Source organism: Nerophis lumbriciformis, linkage group LG12 (assembly GCF_033978685.3).
Source record: "Nerophis lumbriciformis linkage group LG12, RoL_Nlum_v2.1, whole genome shotgun sequence".
Lineage (NCBI taxonomy): Eukaryota > Metazoa > Chordata > Actinopteri > Syngnathiformes > Syngnathidae > Nerophis > Nerophis lumbriciformis.
The window spans coordinates 1,077,069-1,092,252 of NC_084559.2; the positions used below are offsets into that span (position 1 = coordinate 1,077,069).

Here is a 15,184-nt window from a genome sequence, read left to right on the forward strand (position 1 = left end):
ATAGTAGGCTAATATAGCTAATATAGACACTTACATCATGTGTTGCCTTCATTATAATGCTTATATAAGGCTTTTAAAGTCATTTTGATAGTAGGCTAATATAGCTAATATAGACACTTACATCATGTGTTGCCTTCATTATAACACTTATATCAGAATTTTAAAGTCATTTTGATAGTAGGCTATTATAGACACTTACATCATGTGTTGCCTTCATTATAACACTTATATAAGACTTTTAAAGTCATTTTGATAGTAGGCTAATATAGACACTTACATCATGTGTTGCCTTCGTTATAAGGCTTTTAAAGTCGTTTTGATAGTAGGCTAATATAGCTAATATAGACGCTAACGTCATGTGTTGCCTTCATTATAACACTTATATAAGACTTTTAAAGTCATTTTGATAGTAGGCTAATATAGCTAATATTGGCACTTACATCATGTGTTGCCTTCATTATAACACTTATACAAGACTTTTAAAGTCATTTTGATAGTAGGCTAATATAGCTAATATAGACACTTACATCATGTGTTGCCTTCATTATAACACTTATTTAAGGCTGTTAAAGTCATTTTGATAGTAGGCTAATTTAGCTAATATAGGCACTTACATCATGTGTTGCCTTCATTATAACACTTATATAAGACTTTTTTTTAAGTCATTTTGATAGTAGTCTAATATAGCTAATATAGACACTTACATCATGTGTTGCCTTTGTTATAAGGCTTTTAAAGTAATTTTGATAGTAGGCTAATATAGCTAATATAGACACTTACATCATGTGTTGCCTTCATTATAACACTTATATAAGGCTTTTAAAGTCATTTTGATAGTAGGCTAATATAGCTATAAATAGACACTTACATCATGTGTTGTCTTCATTATAACACTTATATAAGACTTTTAAAGTAATTTTGATAGTAGGCTATTGTAGCTAATATAGACACTTACATCACGTGTTGTCTTCATTATAACACTTATATAAGACTTTTAAAGTCATTTTGATAGTAGGCTAATATAGACACTTACATCATGTGTTGCCTTCATTATAACACTTATATAAGACTGTTAAAGTCATTTTGATAGTAGGCTAATATAGCTAATATAGACACTTACATCATGTGTTGCCTTCATTATAACACTTATATAAGACTTTAAAAAGTCATTTTGATAGTAGGCTAATATAGCTAATATAGACACTTACATCATGTGTTGCCTTCGTTATAAGGCTTTTAAAGTCATTTTGATAGTAGGCTAACATAGCTAATATAGACACTTACATCATGTGTTGCCTTCATTATAACACTTATATAAGGCTTTTAAAGTCATTTTGATAGTAGGCTAATATAGCTATAAATAGACACTTACATCATGTGTTGTCTTCATTATAACACTTATATAAGACTTTTAAAGTAATTTTGATAGTAGGCTATTGTAGCTAATATAGACACTTACATCACGTGTTGTCTTCATTATAACACGTATATAAGACTTTTAAAGTCATTTTGATAGTAGGCTAATATAGACACTTACATCATGTGTTGCCTTCATTATAACACTTATATAAGACTGTTAAAGTCATTTTGATAGTAGGCTAATATAGCTAATATAGGCACTTACATCATGTGTTGCCTTCATTATAACACTTATATAAGGCTGTTAAAGTCATTTTGATAGTAGGCTAATATAGCTAATATAGACACTTACATCATGTGTTGCCTTCATTATAACACTTATTTAAGGCTGTTAAAGTCATTTTGATAGTAGGCTAATTTAGCTAATATAGGCACTTACATCATGTGTTGCCTTCATTATAACACTTATATAAGACTTTTAAAGTCATTTTGATAGTAGGCTAATATAGCTAATATAGACACTTACATCATGTGTTGTCTTCATTATAACACTTATATAAGACTTTTAAAGTCATTTTGATAGTAGGCTAATATAGACACTTACATCATGTGTTGCCTTCATTATAACACTTATATAAGACTTTTAAAGTCATTTTGATAGTAGGCTAATGTAGACACTTACATCATGTGTTGCCTTCATTATAACACTTATATAAGGCTGTTAAAGTCATTTTGATAGTAGGCTAATTTAGCTAATATAGGCACTTACATCATGTGTTGCCTTCATCATAACACTTATATAAGGCTTTTAAAGTCATTTTGATAGTAGGCTAATGTAGCTAATATAGACACTTACATCATATGTTGCCTTCATTATAACACTTATATAAGGCTGTTAAAGTCATTTTGATAGTAGGCTAATATAGCTAATATAGACACTTACATCATGTGTTGCCTTCATTATAACACTTATATAAGGCTTTTAAAGTCATTTTGATAGTAGGCTAATATAGCTAATATAGACACTTACATCATGTGTTGCCTTCATTATAACACTTATATAAGACTTTTAAAGTCATTTTGATATTTGGCTAATATAGCTAATATAGGCACTTCCATCATGTGTTGCCTTCATTATAACACTTATATAAGGCTGTTAAAGTCATTTTGATAGTAGGCTAATATAGCTAATATAGGCACTTACATCATGTGTTGCCTTCATTATAACACTTATATAAGACTTTTAAAGTAATTTTGATAGTAAGCTAATATAGACACTTACATCATGTGTTGCCTTCATTATAACACTTATATAAGGCTTTTAAAGTCATTTTGATAGTAGGCTAATATAGCTAATATAGACACTTACATCATGTGTTGTCTTCATTATAACACTTATATAAGAATTTTAAAGTCATTTTGATAGTAGGCTAATATAGCTAATATAGACACTTACATCATGTGTTGCCTTCATTATAATGCTTATATAAGGCTTTTAAAGTCATTTTGATAGTAGGCTAATATAGCTAATATAGACACTTACATCATGTGTTGCCTTCATTATAACACTTATATCAGAATTTTAAAGTCATTTTGATAGTAGGCTATTATAGACACTTACATCATGTGTTGCCTTCATTATAACACTTATATAAGACTTTTAAAGTCATTTTGATAGTAGGCTAATATAGACACTTACATCATGTGTTGCCTTCGTTATAAGGCTTTTAAAGTCGTTTTGATAGTAGGCTAATATAGCTAATATAGACGCTAACGTCATGTGTTGCCTTCATTATAACACTTATATAAGACTTTTAAAGTCATTTTGATAGTAGGCTAATATAGCTAATATTGGCACTTACATCATGTGTTGCCTTCATTATAACACTTATACAAGACTTTTAAAGTCATTTTGATAGTAGGCTAATATAGCTAATATAGACACTTACATCATGTGTTGCCTTCATTATAACACTTATTTAAGGCTGTTAAAGTCATTTTGATAGTAGGCTAATTTAGCTAATATAGGCACTTACATCATGTGTTGCCTTCATTATAACACTTATATAAGACTTTTTTTTAAGTCATTTTGATAGTAGTCTAATATAGCTAATATAGACACTTACATCATGTGTTGCCTTTGTTATAAGGCTTTTAAAGTAATTTTGATAGTAGGCTAATATAGCTAATATAGACACTTACATCATGTGTTGCCTTCATTATAACACTTATATAAGGCTTTTAAAGTCATTTTGATAGTAGGCTAATATAGCTATAAATAGACACTTACATCATGTGTTGTCTTCATTATAACACTTATATAAGACTTTTAAAGTAATTTTGATAGTAGGCTATTGTAGCTAATATAGACACTTACATCACGTGTTGTCTTCATTATAACACTTATATAAGACTTTTAAAGTCATTTTGATAGTAGGCTAATATAGACACTTACATCATGTGTTGCCTTCATTATAACACTTATATAAGACTGTTAAAGTCATTTTGATAGTAGGCTAATATAGCTAATATAGACACTTACATCATGTGTTGCCTTCATTATAACACTTATATAAGACTTTAAAAAGTCATTTTGATAGTAGGCTAATATAGCTAATATAGACACTTACATCATGTGTTGCCTTCGTTATAAGGCTTTTAAAGTCATTTTGATAGTAGGCTAACATAGCTAATATAGACACTTACATCATGTGTTGCCTTCATTATAACACTTATATAAGGCTTTTAAAGTCATTTTGATAGTAGGCTAATATAGCTATAAATAGACACTTACATCATGTGTTGTCTTCATTATAACACTTATATAAGACTTTTAAAGTAATTTTGATAGTAGGCTATTGTAGCTAATATAGACACTTACATCACGTGTTGTCTTCATTATAACACGTATATAAGACTTTTAAAGTCATTTTGATAGTAGGCTAATATAGACACTTACATCATGTGTTGCCTTCATTATAACACTTATATAAGACTGTTAAAGTCATTTTGATAGTAGGCTAATATAGCTAATATAGGCACTTACATCATGTGTTGCCTTCATTATAACACTTATATAAGGCTGTTAAAGTCATTTTGATAGTAGGCTAATATAGCTAATATAGACACTTACATCATGTGTTGCCTTCATTATAACACTTATTTAAGGCTGTTAAAGTCATTTTGATAGTAGGCTAATTTAGCTAATATAGGCACTTACATCATGTGTTGCCTTCATTATAACACTTATATAAGACTTTTAAAGTCATTTTGATAGTAGGCTAATATAGCTAATATAGACACTTACATCATGTGTTGTCTTCATTATAACACTTATATAAGACTTTTAAAGTCATTTTGATAGTAGGCTAATATAGACACTTACATCATGTGTTGCCTTCATTATAACACTTATATAAGACTTTTAAAGTCATTTTGATAGTAGGCTAATGTAGACACTTACATCATGTGTTGCCTTCATTATAACACTTATATAAGGCTGTTAAAGTCATTTTGATAGTAGGCTAATTTAGCTAATATAGGCACTTACATCATGTGTTGCCTTCATCATAACACTTATATAAGGCTTTTAAAGTCATTTTGATAGTAGGCTAATGTAGCTAATATAGACACTTACATCATATGTTGCCTTCATTATAACACTTATATAAGGCTGTTAAAGTCATTTTGATAGTAGGCTAATATAGCTAATATAGACACTTACATCATGTGTTGCCTTCATTATAACACTTATATAAGGCTTTTAAAGTCATTTTGATAGTAGGCTAATATAGCTAATATAGACACTTACATCATGTGTTGCCTTCATTATAACACTTATATAAGACTTTTAAAGTCATTTTGATATTTGGCTAATATAGCTAATATAGGCACTTCCATCATGTGTTGCCTTCATTATAACACTTATATAAGGCTGTTAAAGTCATTTTGATAGTAGGCTAATATAGCTAATATAGGCACTTACATCATGTGTTGCCTTCATTATAACACTTATATAAGACTTTTAAAGTAATTTTGATAGTAAGCTAATATAGACACTTACATCATGTGTTGCCTTCATTATAACACTTATATAAGGCTTTTAAAGTCATTTTGATAGTAGGCTAATATAGCTAATATAGACACTTACATCATGTGTTGTCTTCATTATAACACTTATATAAGAATTTTAAAGTCATTTTGATAGTAGGCTAATATAGCTAATATAGACACTTACATCATGTGTTGCCTTCATTATAATGCTTATATAAGGCTTTTAAAGTCATTTTGATAGTAGGCTAATACAGCTAATATAGACACTTACATCATGTGTTGCCTTCATTATAACACTTATATCAGAATTTTAAAGTCATTTTGATAGTAGGCTATTATAGACACTTACATCATGTGTTGCCTTCATTATAACACTTATATAAGACTTTTAAAGTCATTTTGATAGTAGGCTAATATAGACACTTACATCATGTGTTGCCTTCATTATAACACTTATATAAGACTTTTAAAGTCATTTTGATAGTAGGCTAATGTAGCTAATATAGACACTTACATCATGTGTTGTCTTCATTATAACACTTATATACGACCTTTAAAGTCATTTTGATAGTAGGCTAATATAGACACTTACATCATGTGTTTCCTTCATTATAACACTTATATAAGGCTGTTAAAGTCATTTTGATAGTAGGCTAATATAGGCACTTACATCATGTGTTGTCTTCATTATAACACTTATATAAGGCTTTTAAAGTCATTTTGATAGTTGGCTAATATAGCTAATATAGGCACTTCCATCATGTGTTGCCTTCATTATAACACTTATATAAGGCTGTTAAAGTCATTTTGATAGTAGGCTAATATAGCTAATATAGGCACTTACATCATGTGTTGCCTTCATTATAACACTTATATAAGGCTGTTAAAGTCATTTTGATAGTAGGCTAATACAGGCACTTACATCATGTGTTGCCTTCATTATAACACTTATATAAGGCTGTTAAAGTTATTTTGATAGTGGGCTAATATAGCTAATATAGGTACTTACATCATGTGTTTCCTTCATTATAACACTTATATAAGGCTTTTAATTTTTGTATTTTTGGTCCAAGGTGGCTCTTTCCACATTTTGGGTTGCCGACCCCTGGGTTAGACAGTACTTTACAGCACAACACATCACTACGCAAGCCCACAGCAGTGTTCTACAACTTACAACTTTCTTCGGCCCCATGGTGGTTCATTTTGCAGTTGTACTCAATGAAAAAATAAATAAATCACACCATCTTTGTTTGGGCAAACTGACGAGTTTGTTCCAAGCTTGTTTGTTTGTCCGCATGCATACGGAAACAGGCCAAACTTATGGCGAAAACCTAATCAAATGAAAGCTGAGTTACCAGTTGAGAGAAAATCTTTATTTGGCTTTTTTTTTGTCCCTCATTTAACGTATCGCTTTAATACAAAAACCAAAAAAGTAAAGACTTAAACTGTTGATAAGCACTTTGTGGTAATTTATTGCTTCAACCCAATTAACCAATGACTTTCTTCCCACGCCGTCTGCTCTTATATCTTCACATTCTGACAGCCACACTTAATTTCCTGCCTCTTTCGCTTCCGGCTCGGCTGTATCGCCGCACGCACAAATGCATCTTTTTTGGCAGGCAAGAAAATAGTTTTCTAAAGCAAGTTTTTTATGCTTTTCTGACTTGTTGCTGCGGCAGCACAACACAGATGGACTAATGATCTTCATGATATATGTTGATGTTTTTATCTTGTCAACTCAGCTAAGATTTAGATGTCATATTCACGTATGATTGCTTGAAGGAGATTTTTTTTCATCTATTGCTTCTCAACAGCTGATCATACACAACCTTGGCTAGACATGTGCAATGCAATAATATTTAATATAAGCTAAAAGCAAATCTGTCTCTTGCAAATATCATTTTGTTCAGCTTTTGAGAGGTTTTTGTCAGGTTCAAACACTGATGACATCTATTAAACAAGACAAGAAGCAAGGAATCAAACAGAGACAGAATTCAATTTGGACTCAATATTGAGGAGAGTCGCCTGTACCCTGTACCCTTGTAACAGTATCTCAGCACGCTCTGGCGAAAAATTGTACTCCTCCTTCTTTATTTGACTTTCTCCGACCACATGACCACAGCGGCTTCCAAAGGGAAGTGGGTCGTAAACAGCGTTGCCTTTGGTTACCGAACAGTTCAAAAGAAGAGGTCGTAAAATAGTTCAAAAAGAGTTCGTAATATGCTTCAAAAAGAGTTCGTCTGGAAGTTGGGCAGATCCTGCCATCTGTCCGCTTTGAAGTCCCAGTGGAGTTTTACGAGCCTTCCTCCTGGTAGGCCCCAAAAACAGCTCTCGTCTCCCTGCCTGGAACTCAATGTAAAACAAAGTTATTGTGATAATTTAGAAACGTTTATTCTAACAGAATCAAACAGAGACAGAATTAAATTTGGACTCAATATTGAGGAGAGTCGCCTGTACACTGTACCGTTGTAACAGTATCTCAGCACGCTCTGGCGAAAGATTGTACTCCTCCTTCTTTATTTGACTTCCTACGACCACATGACCACAGCTGCTTCCAAAGGGAAGTGGGTCGTAAACAGCGTTGCCTTTGGTTACCGAACAGTTCAAAAGAAGAGGTCGTAAAATAGTTCAAAAAGAGTTCGTAAAATGCTTCAAAAAGAGTTCGTCTGGAAGTTGGGCAGATCCTGCCATCTGTCCGCTTTGAAGTCCCAGTGGAGTTTTACGAGCCTTCCTCCTGGTAGGCCCCAAAGACAGCTCCCGTCTCCCTGCCAGGAACTCAATGTAATACAAAGCTTTTGTGATAATTTAGAAACAATTATTCTAACAGAATCAAACAGAGACAGAATTCAATTTGGACTCAATATTGAGGAGAGTCGCCTGTACACTGTACCCTTGTAACAGTATCTCAGCACGCTCTGGCGAAAAATTGTACTCCTCCTTCTTTATTTGACTTTCTCCGACCACATGACCACAGCTGCTTCCAAAGGGAAGTGGGTCGTAAACAGCGTTGCCTTTGGTTACCGAACAGTTCAAAAGAAGAGGTCGTAAAATAGTTCAAAAAGAGTTCGTAAAATGCTTCAAGAAGAGTTCGTCTGGAAGTTGGGCAGATCCTGCCATCTGTCCGCTTTGAAGTCCCAGTGGAGTTTTACGAGCCTTCCTCCTGGTAGGCCCCAAAGACAGCTCCCGTCTCCCTGCCAGGAACTCAATGTAATACAAAGCTTTTGTGATAGTTTAGAAACAATTATTCCAACAGAATTCAATTTGGACTCAATATTGAGGAGAGTCGCCTGTACACTGTACCCTTGTAACAGTATCTCAGCACGCTCTGGCGAAAGATTGTACTCCTCCTTCTTTATTTGACTTTCTCCGACCACATGACCACAGTTGCTTCCAAAGGGAAGTGGGTCGTAAACAGCATTGCCTTTGGTTACCGAACAGTTCAAAAGAAGAGGTTCGTAAAATAGTTAAAAAAGAGTTCGTAAAATACTTCAAAAAGAGTTCGTCTGGAAGTTGGGCAGATCCTGCCATCTGTCCGCTTTGAAGTCCCAGTGGAGTTTTACGAGCCTTCCTCCTGGTAGGCCCCAAAAACAGCTCTCGTCTCCCTGCCAGGAACTCAATGTAAAACAAAGTGATTGTGATAATTTAGAAACATTTATTCTAACAGAATCAAACAGAGACATAATTCAATTTGGACTCAATATTGAGGAGAGTCGCCTGTACACTGTACCCTTGTAACAGTATCTCAGCACGCTCTGGCGAAAGATTGTACTCCTCCTTCTTTATTTGACTTTCTCCGACCACATGACCACAGCTGCTTCCAAAGGGAAGTGGGTCGTAAACAGCGTTGCCTTTGGTTACTGAACAGTTCAAAAGAAGAGGTCGTAAAATAGTTCAAAAAGAGTTAGTTAACTGTAATACACAAGAATTAAATACTTGTTATTATTCTGTTATCTCATTAAACACATTTAAAGTCAGTATCTTATACGCACACACACACATATAAATATTTAAAAATATATATAAATAAATAATACTTATTTTTCGGACTATAAGGCACACTTAAAATCATTTCATTTTCTCAAAACTCGACAGTGCGCCGTATAACCCGGTGCGCCTAATGTACGCAATAATTCTGGTTGTGCTTACCGACCTCGAAGCAGTTTTATTTGGTACATGGTGTATTGATATACTGGTCACACTTAAGAGATACGTGGAGACTGCAATATGACTCAGGTAAACAACACCAACATTTTATGTGTTCCATTAAAAATATAGAACATTACACACGGCGCTTAAAAATCTATCAAAATGTTTTAGTAGGACTTTGGTAAGCTATGAAGCCACACCGCTTGATGTGCTTCAACATAGGAGTATTATTATGGTGTGTGTATATAAGGTAAGACATATTATCTGGCGTTTTGTTTTGCAATATTATGCAAAAGCAACTTTTCTTACCTTCTGGTACCTGCTGATCTGTATTTGGGATCTGCATAAATCCTGAAAAATTGCGCTTGTCCGCCTTTGTAGTCCGTGACGACACCGTAGTCCAGGGGTGCTCACACTTTTTCTGCAGGCGAGCTACTTTTCAATTGGTCAAGTCGTGGGGATCTACCTCATTCATATATATAATTTATATTTACTTATTTATGAAATATATGTTTTTGTTAACAAGTAAAAGGTGTTTAAAGATAATGCAAGCATGTTTAACACATATAGTTAATATTGTTAACAAGTAAAAGGTGTTTAAAGATAATGCAAGCATGTTTAACACATATAGTTAATATTGTTAAAAAATTAAAGGTGTTTAATGATAATACAAGCATGTTTAACACATATAGTTAATATTGTTAAAAAATTAAAGGTGTTTAATGATAATACAAGAATGTTTAATACATATAGTTAATATTGTTAACAACTTAAAGGTGTTTAAAGATAATACAAGCATGTTTAACACATATAGTTAATATTGTTAACAAGTTAAAGGTGTTTAAAGACAATACAAGCATGTTTAACACATATAGTTAATATTGTTAACAAGTTAAAGGTGTTTAAAGATAATACAAGCATGTTTAACACATATAGTTAATATTGGTAATACGTTAAAGGTGTTTAAAGATAATACAAGCATGTTTAACACATATAGTTAATATTGTTAACAAGTTAAAGGTGTTTAAAGATAATACAAGCATGTTTAACACATATAGTTAATATTGGTAATAAGTTAAAGGTGTTTAAAGATAGTACAAGCATGTTTAACACATATAGATTCCTTTCTTTCATGAAGACAAGAATATAAGTTGGTGTATTACCTGATTCTGATGACTTGCATTGATTGGAATCAGACAGTGGTGCTGATAACGTCCGCATTTTCGAATGGAGGAGAAAAAAAGTCCTCCTTTCTGTCCAATACCACATGAAAGTGGTTGGTTTTTGGCATCTTATTTGTCCAGCTTCCGGACTCCTTTGTATACACTTTACAAGAAATACATTGTCGGCAAACTCCGTAGCTTGCTAGCTTGTGCCCGCCAGCTTTCTGAGACTCTTATTTTGTTAGCGCAACTGTAGCAACTGTGCAGTCGGTCTTTGGAGTTTTGACGACAGGTACGGCGCCAGAGTCTGTTGAAATAAAGTGTTTCTCGCCTTCCAGTCGGTAATTTTAATGAGCTGGCAGCAGCCAGCGTCATCTCAGAAGACCCTCGGGTGCCGTGAAGGATTTATGATCGATCATTTTTAGGACTATTTTTTTAATGCCTGGCTGGTGATCGACTGACACACCCTCCGAGATCGACCGGTAGCTCGCGATCGACGTAATGAGCACCCCTAAGCTTCTTCTTTTTCTCTATCTTCTTGTTATGTGACATTCATCCTCCACTGTTGTCATTTCTAATATAAAGTAGTGTAAAGTTCTTACTTATATCTGTCAGTAAACTCGCCATGAAAGCAGTAAAACATACCGGTGTAGTGAGTTGACATTATCCACCCAAGGAACTTTAGTTATTAGAGTTCCTGTTACGGTGGGGTTGCAGCTTACTGGGAGGTTTGTTCTTCCAGGATGCAAACGGACGACTCCGGACAGGACTTCAAGGTTCAAGGTTCAACTTTATTGTCCCCGCGGGGAAATTTGTCTTGGGCACAGTGCATCATTGCTTTCTTAACATACCCAAAAACAACAGAACAAAAACACAAGCACAGACACAACCACAACCATACAACTAACATTTAAACATCAGAACATGGAGCTTGATAGACATAGGGGACATTTTAATGTAGGCATAAAATCTACAGTATGGAGATAAAGATAAAGTACCGATGTGCATTGCACTAGAGCTCATGGATAAAGTGCTGTGTGCTAAAGTGCTTAGTTCTAAAGTGCTATGTGCTAAAGTGCTATGTGCTAAAAAAGTGCTAACCTATGTATTAAAATTCTATTGCACATTGTTGGTCAGCTTAATGGAGGCTGGGACAAATGATAATTTAAGGCGGTTAGATTTGCATAGTGGGACCCGGAGTCTTCTCCCTGATGGCAGGGTTCCATATTCAGGAAAGAGTGGATGTTGTGAGTTGGAAATAATTTTCTTAGCTTTTTTCCTAACTGCCTGCTCATAGATGCTCTGTATAGGCTCATATTCTTTCCTCCCTACGATTTTCATTGCCGTTTTATGCATGCCGGCCAGTTTGCTTTTTAGCTTAACCGTTAGGTTGCAGGTAGGAACATGATGTAATCGTAATTTAACACTCAAAGAGGTACAAAACAGAAAACAAACCGACGGAACAAGGTGCCGATGGCACCTGAAGATAAGGCTACTACTTAGCACAGACTAGAGATCACTAGCAGGGGCTAGGAAACAAGCAAAAGTTAGGTAACAGTAGCGTGACGCAAACAAAGAAGCCAGACCGACTGACTGGCAAAGGCAGGCTTAAATAATGTCTCTGATTACAAACAGGGTGCCTTATAATCCGGTGCGCCCGATGGTCCGGAAAATACGGTATATATTATTTCTAATCCTGTCACCGTCTACCATTGATGCTTCTCACAGTTTTGGATCTGGAGAGAGCTTCGGCGAACTACGTGGTTTGAAATGAGTGATGTGCGTCTGAGGTGTGTGCGGGTGAATATTTCATGGACTGAGGGATGGCCTGCAGTCAGAAGAGAAGGTCATGTGGAATGAAATGAGGACAATGAAGAATTAAATGGGGGATTTCAAGCTGGTAGAGATTTGGTTGCTCGTGTGGAGTAAATCAAACTCATGTGCGATAATATCTTTGGAATTATTTCTTTCTTCGGGTTTGCTTAAGTGTTGTCAAGGAAGCATCGTCATCATTTAGTTTTCGATTGGCCAGGAGAGTCAAGCGCTATGAAGTCTGCCTAGCAACAAGTAGCATAAAATAGTGAGAGTCCAGTCCATAGTGGATCTAACATGATAGTGCGAGAGTCCAGTCCATAGTGGATCTAACATAATAGTGTGAGAGTCCAGTCCATAGTGGATCTAACATAATAGTGAGAGTCCAGTCCATAGTGGATCTAACATAATAGTGAGAGTCCAGTCCATAGTGGATCTAACATAATAGTGAGAGTCCAGTCCATAGTGGATCTAACATAATAGTGTGAGAGTCCAGTCCATAGTGGATCTAGTTAATAGTGTGAGAGTCCGGTCCATAGTGGGGCCAGCAGGAGAGCATCCCGAGCGGAGACGGGTCAGCAGCGCAGAGATGTCCCCAACTGATGCACAGGCGAGCGGTCCACCCCGGGTCCCGACTCTGGACAACATGCACTTCATGTCCCCCCTCCACAAGGGAGAGGGGGCCAGAGGAGAAAGGAAAAGAGACGGCAGATCAACTGGTCTAAAAAAGTTAAAGTACCAATGATTGTCACACACACACTAGGTGTGGCGAAATTATTCTCTGCATTTGACCCATCACCCTTGATCACCCCCTGGGAGGTGAGGGGAGCAGTGGGCAGCAGCGGTGGCTGCGCCCGGGAATCATTTGGTGATTTAACCCCCAATTCCAACCCTTGATGCTGAGTGCCAAGCAGGGAGGTAATGGGTCCCATTTTTTTTATAGTCTTTGGTATGACTCGGCCGGGATTTGAACTCCCAACCTACCGATCTCAGGACGGACACTCTAACCACTAGGCCACTGAGTAGAAAAGGGGGTCTATTTAAAGGCTAGAGTATACAAATGAGTTTTAAGATGGGACTTAAATGCTTCTTTATTTTCTGTAATAGAGGTGAATATTATTAACTTAGGGGCGTGTCTCCATGCTAGATGCTAGGAACTCAAATGAATACAATATGAGCCAGAGGGGATTGGTACTCTTTCAAGAAAATCGTCCGATACCGAAGGGCACGTCCCTAATTTAAACATCACTCATAGAAGTGGAATGAATGCAAGAAGACTAAGTTTATGTTTGTTTCTGCAGGTGTCCCTGGTTGACCAAGGTGATCTCCCCCCTTGTGCCCCTCTACAATGGCCTGGTCTTCCTCTTTGTCTTGGCCAACTTCAGCATGGCCACCTTCATGGACCCCGGCGTTTACCCCAGAGGTTAGTGCTCGTCTCTCTGCATGTTTGTCCAGGAACACTTTCCCTTGTGGATCAATAAAGTTTGCCTAAGTCTAAGTCGTATGCCGTGAGATACAGTCTGGTGTGTCACTGGAGATTCTCTCATTTCACCTATTTGGGTTAAAAATATGTTTTGCAAAGCAGTAATTATAGTCTGCAAATGATGTGTTGTTGTTGAGTGTCGGTGCTGTCTAGAGCTCGGCAGAGTAACCGTGTAATACTCTTCCATATCAGTAGGTGGCAGCAGGTAGCTAATTGCTTTGTAGATGTTGGAAACAGAGGGAGGCAGTGTGCAGGTAAAAAGGTGTCTAATGCTTCAACCAAACATAAACAAAAGGGGAGTGCCCCTAAGAAAAGGGAAGGCTATGCAGAACGAAACTAAATCTGAACTGGCTACAAAGTAAACAAAAACAGAATGCTGGACGACAGCAAAGACTTACTGCGGAGCAAAGACAGCGTCCACAATGTACATTCAAACATGACAATCCAACAATGTCCATACAAAGAAGGATAAAAACAAGTGAAATATTCTTCATTGCTAAAACAAATACAAATATCGCTCAAAGGAAGACATGAAACTGCTACAGGAAAATACCAAAAAAAAGGGAAAAAGCCACCAAAATAGGAGCGCAAGACAAGAACTAAAACACTAGATCAGGGGTCGGCAACCCGCGGCGCTAAAGAGCCGCATGCGGCTCTTTAGCGCCGCCCTAGTGGCTCTGGAGCTTTTTCAAAAATGTATGAAAAATGGAAAAAGATGAGGGGAAACATTTTTTTTGTTTGTTTTAATATGCTTTCTGTAGGAGGACAAACATGACACAAACCTCCCTAATTGTTATAAAGCACACTGTTTATATTAAACATGCTTCACTGATTCGAGTATTTGGCGAGCGCCGTTTTGTCCTACTAATTTTGGCGGTCCTTGAACTCACCGTAGTTTGTTTACCGTATTTTCCGCACTATAAGGCGCACCTAAAAACCACAAATTTTCTCAAAAGCTGACAGTGCGCCTTATAACCCGGTGCGCTTTATATATGGATAAATATTAAGATTCATTTTCATAAAGTTTCGGTCTCGCAACTTCGGTAAACAGCCGCCATCTTTTTTCCCGGTAGAACAGGAAGCGCTTCTTCTTCTACGCAAGCAACCGCCAAGGTAAGCACCCGCCCCCATAGAACAGGAAGCGCTTCTTCTTCTACTGTAAGCAACC

General features: G+C 35.9%; 1 protein-coding gene across 1 annotated transcript in view; it reads left to right on the forward strand.

Annotated features, from left to right (window-relative positions):
* The window catches only part of LOC140679235 (palmitoyltransferase ZDHHC8B-like), a 196,926-nt gene that overhangs the window by 132,022 nt on the left and 49,720 nt on the right, over window positions 1–15,184 (forward strand). Inside the window, exon 2 of the mRNA XM_072914231.1 lies at window positions 13,835–13,956. Within this exon, the coding sequence (XP_072770332.1) occupies window positions 13,835–13,956 (122 nt within the window). The remainder of the gene's footprint in view (window positions 1–13,834; window positions 13,957–15,184) is intronic.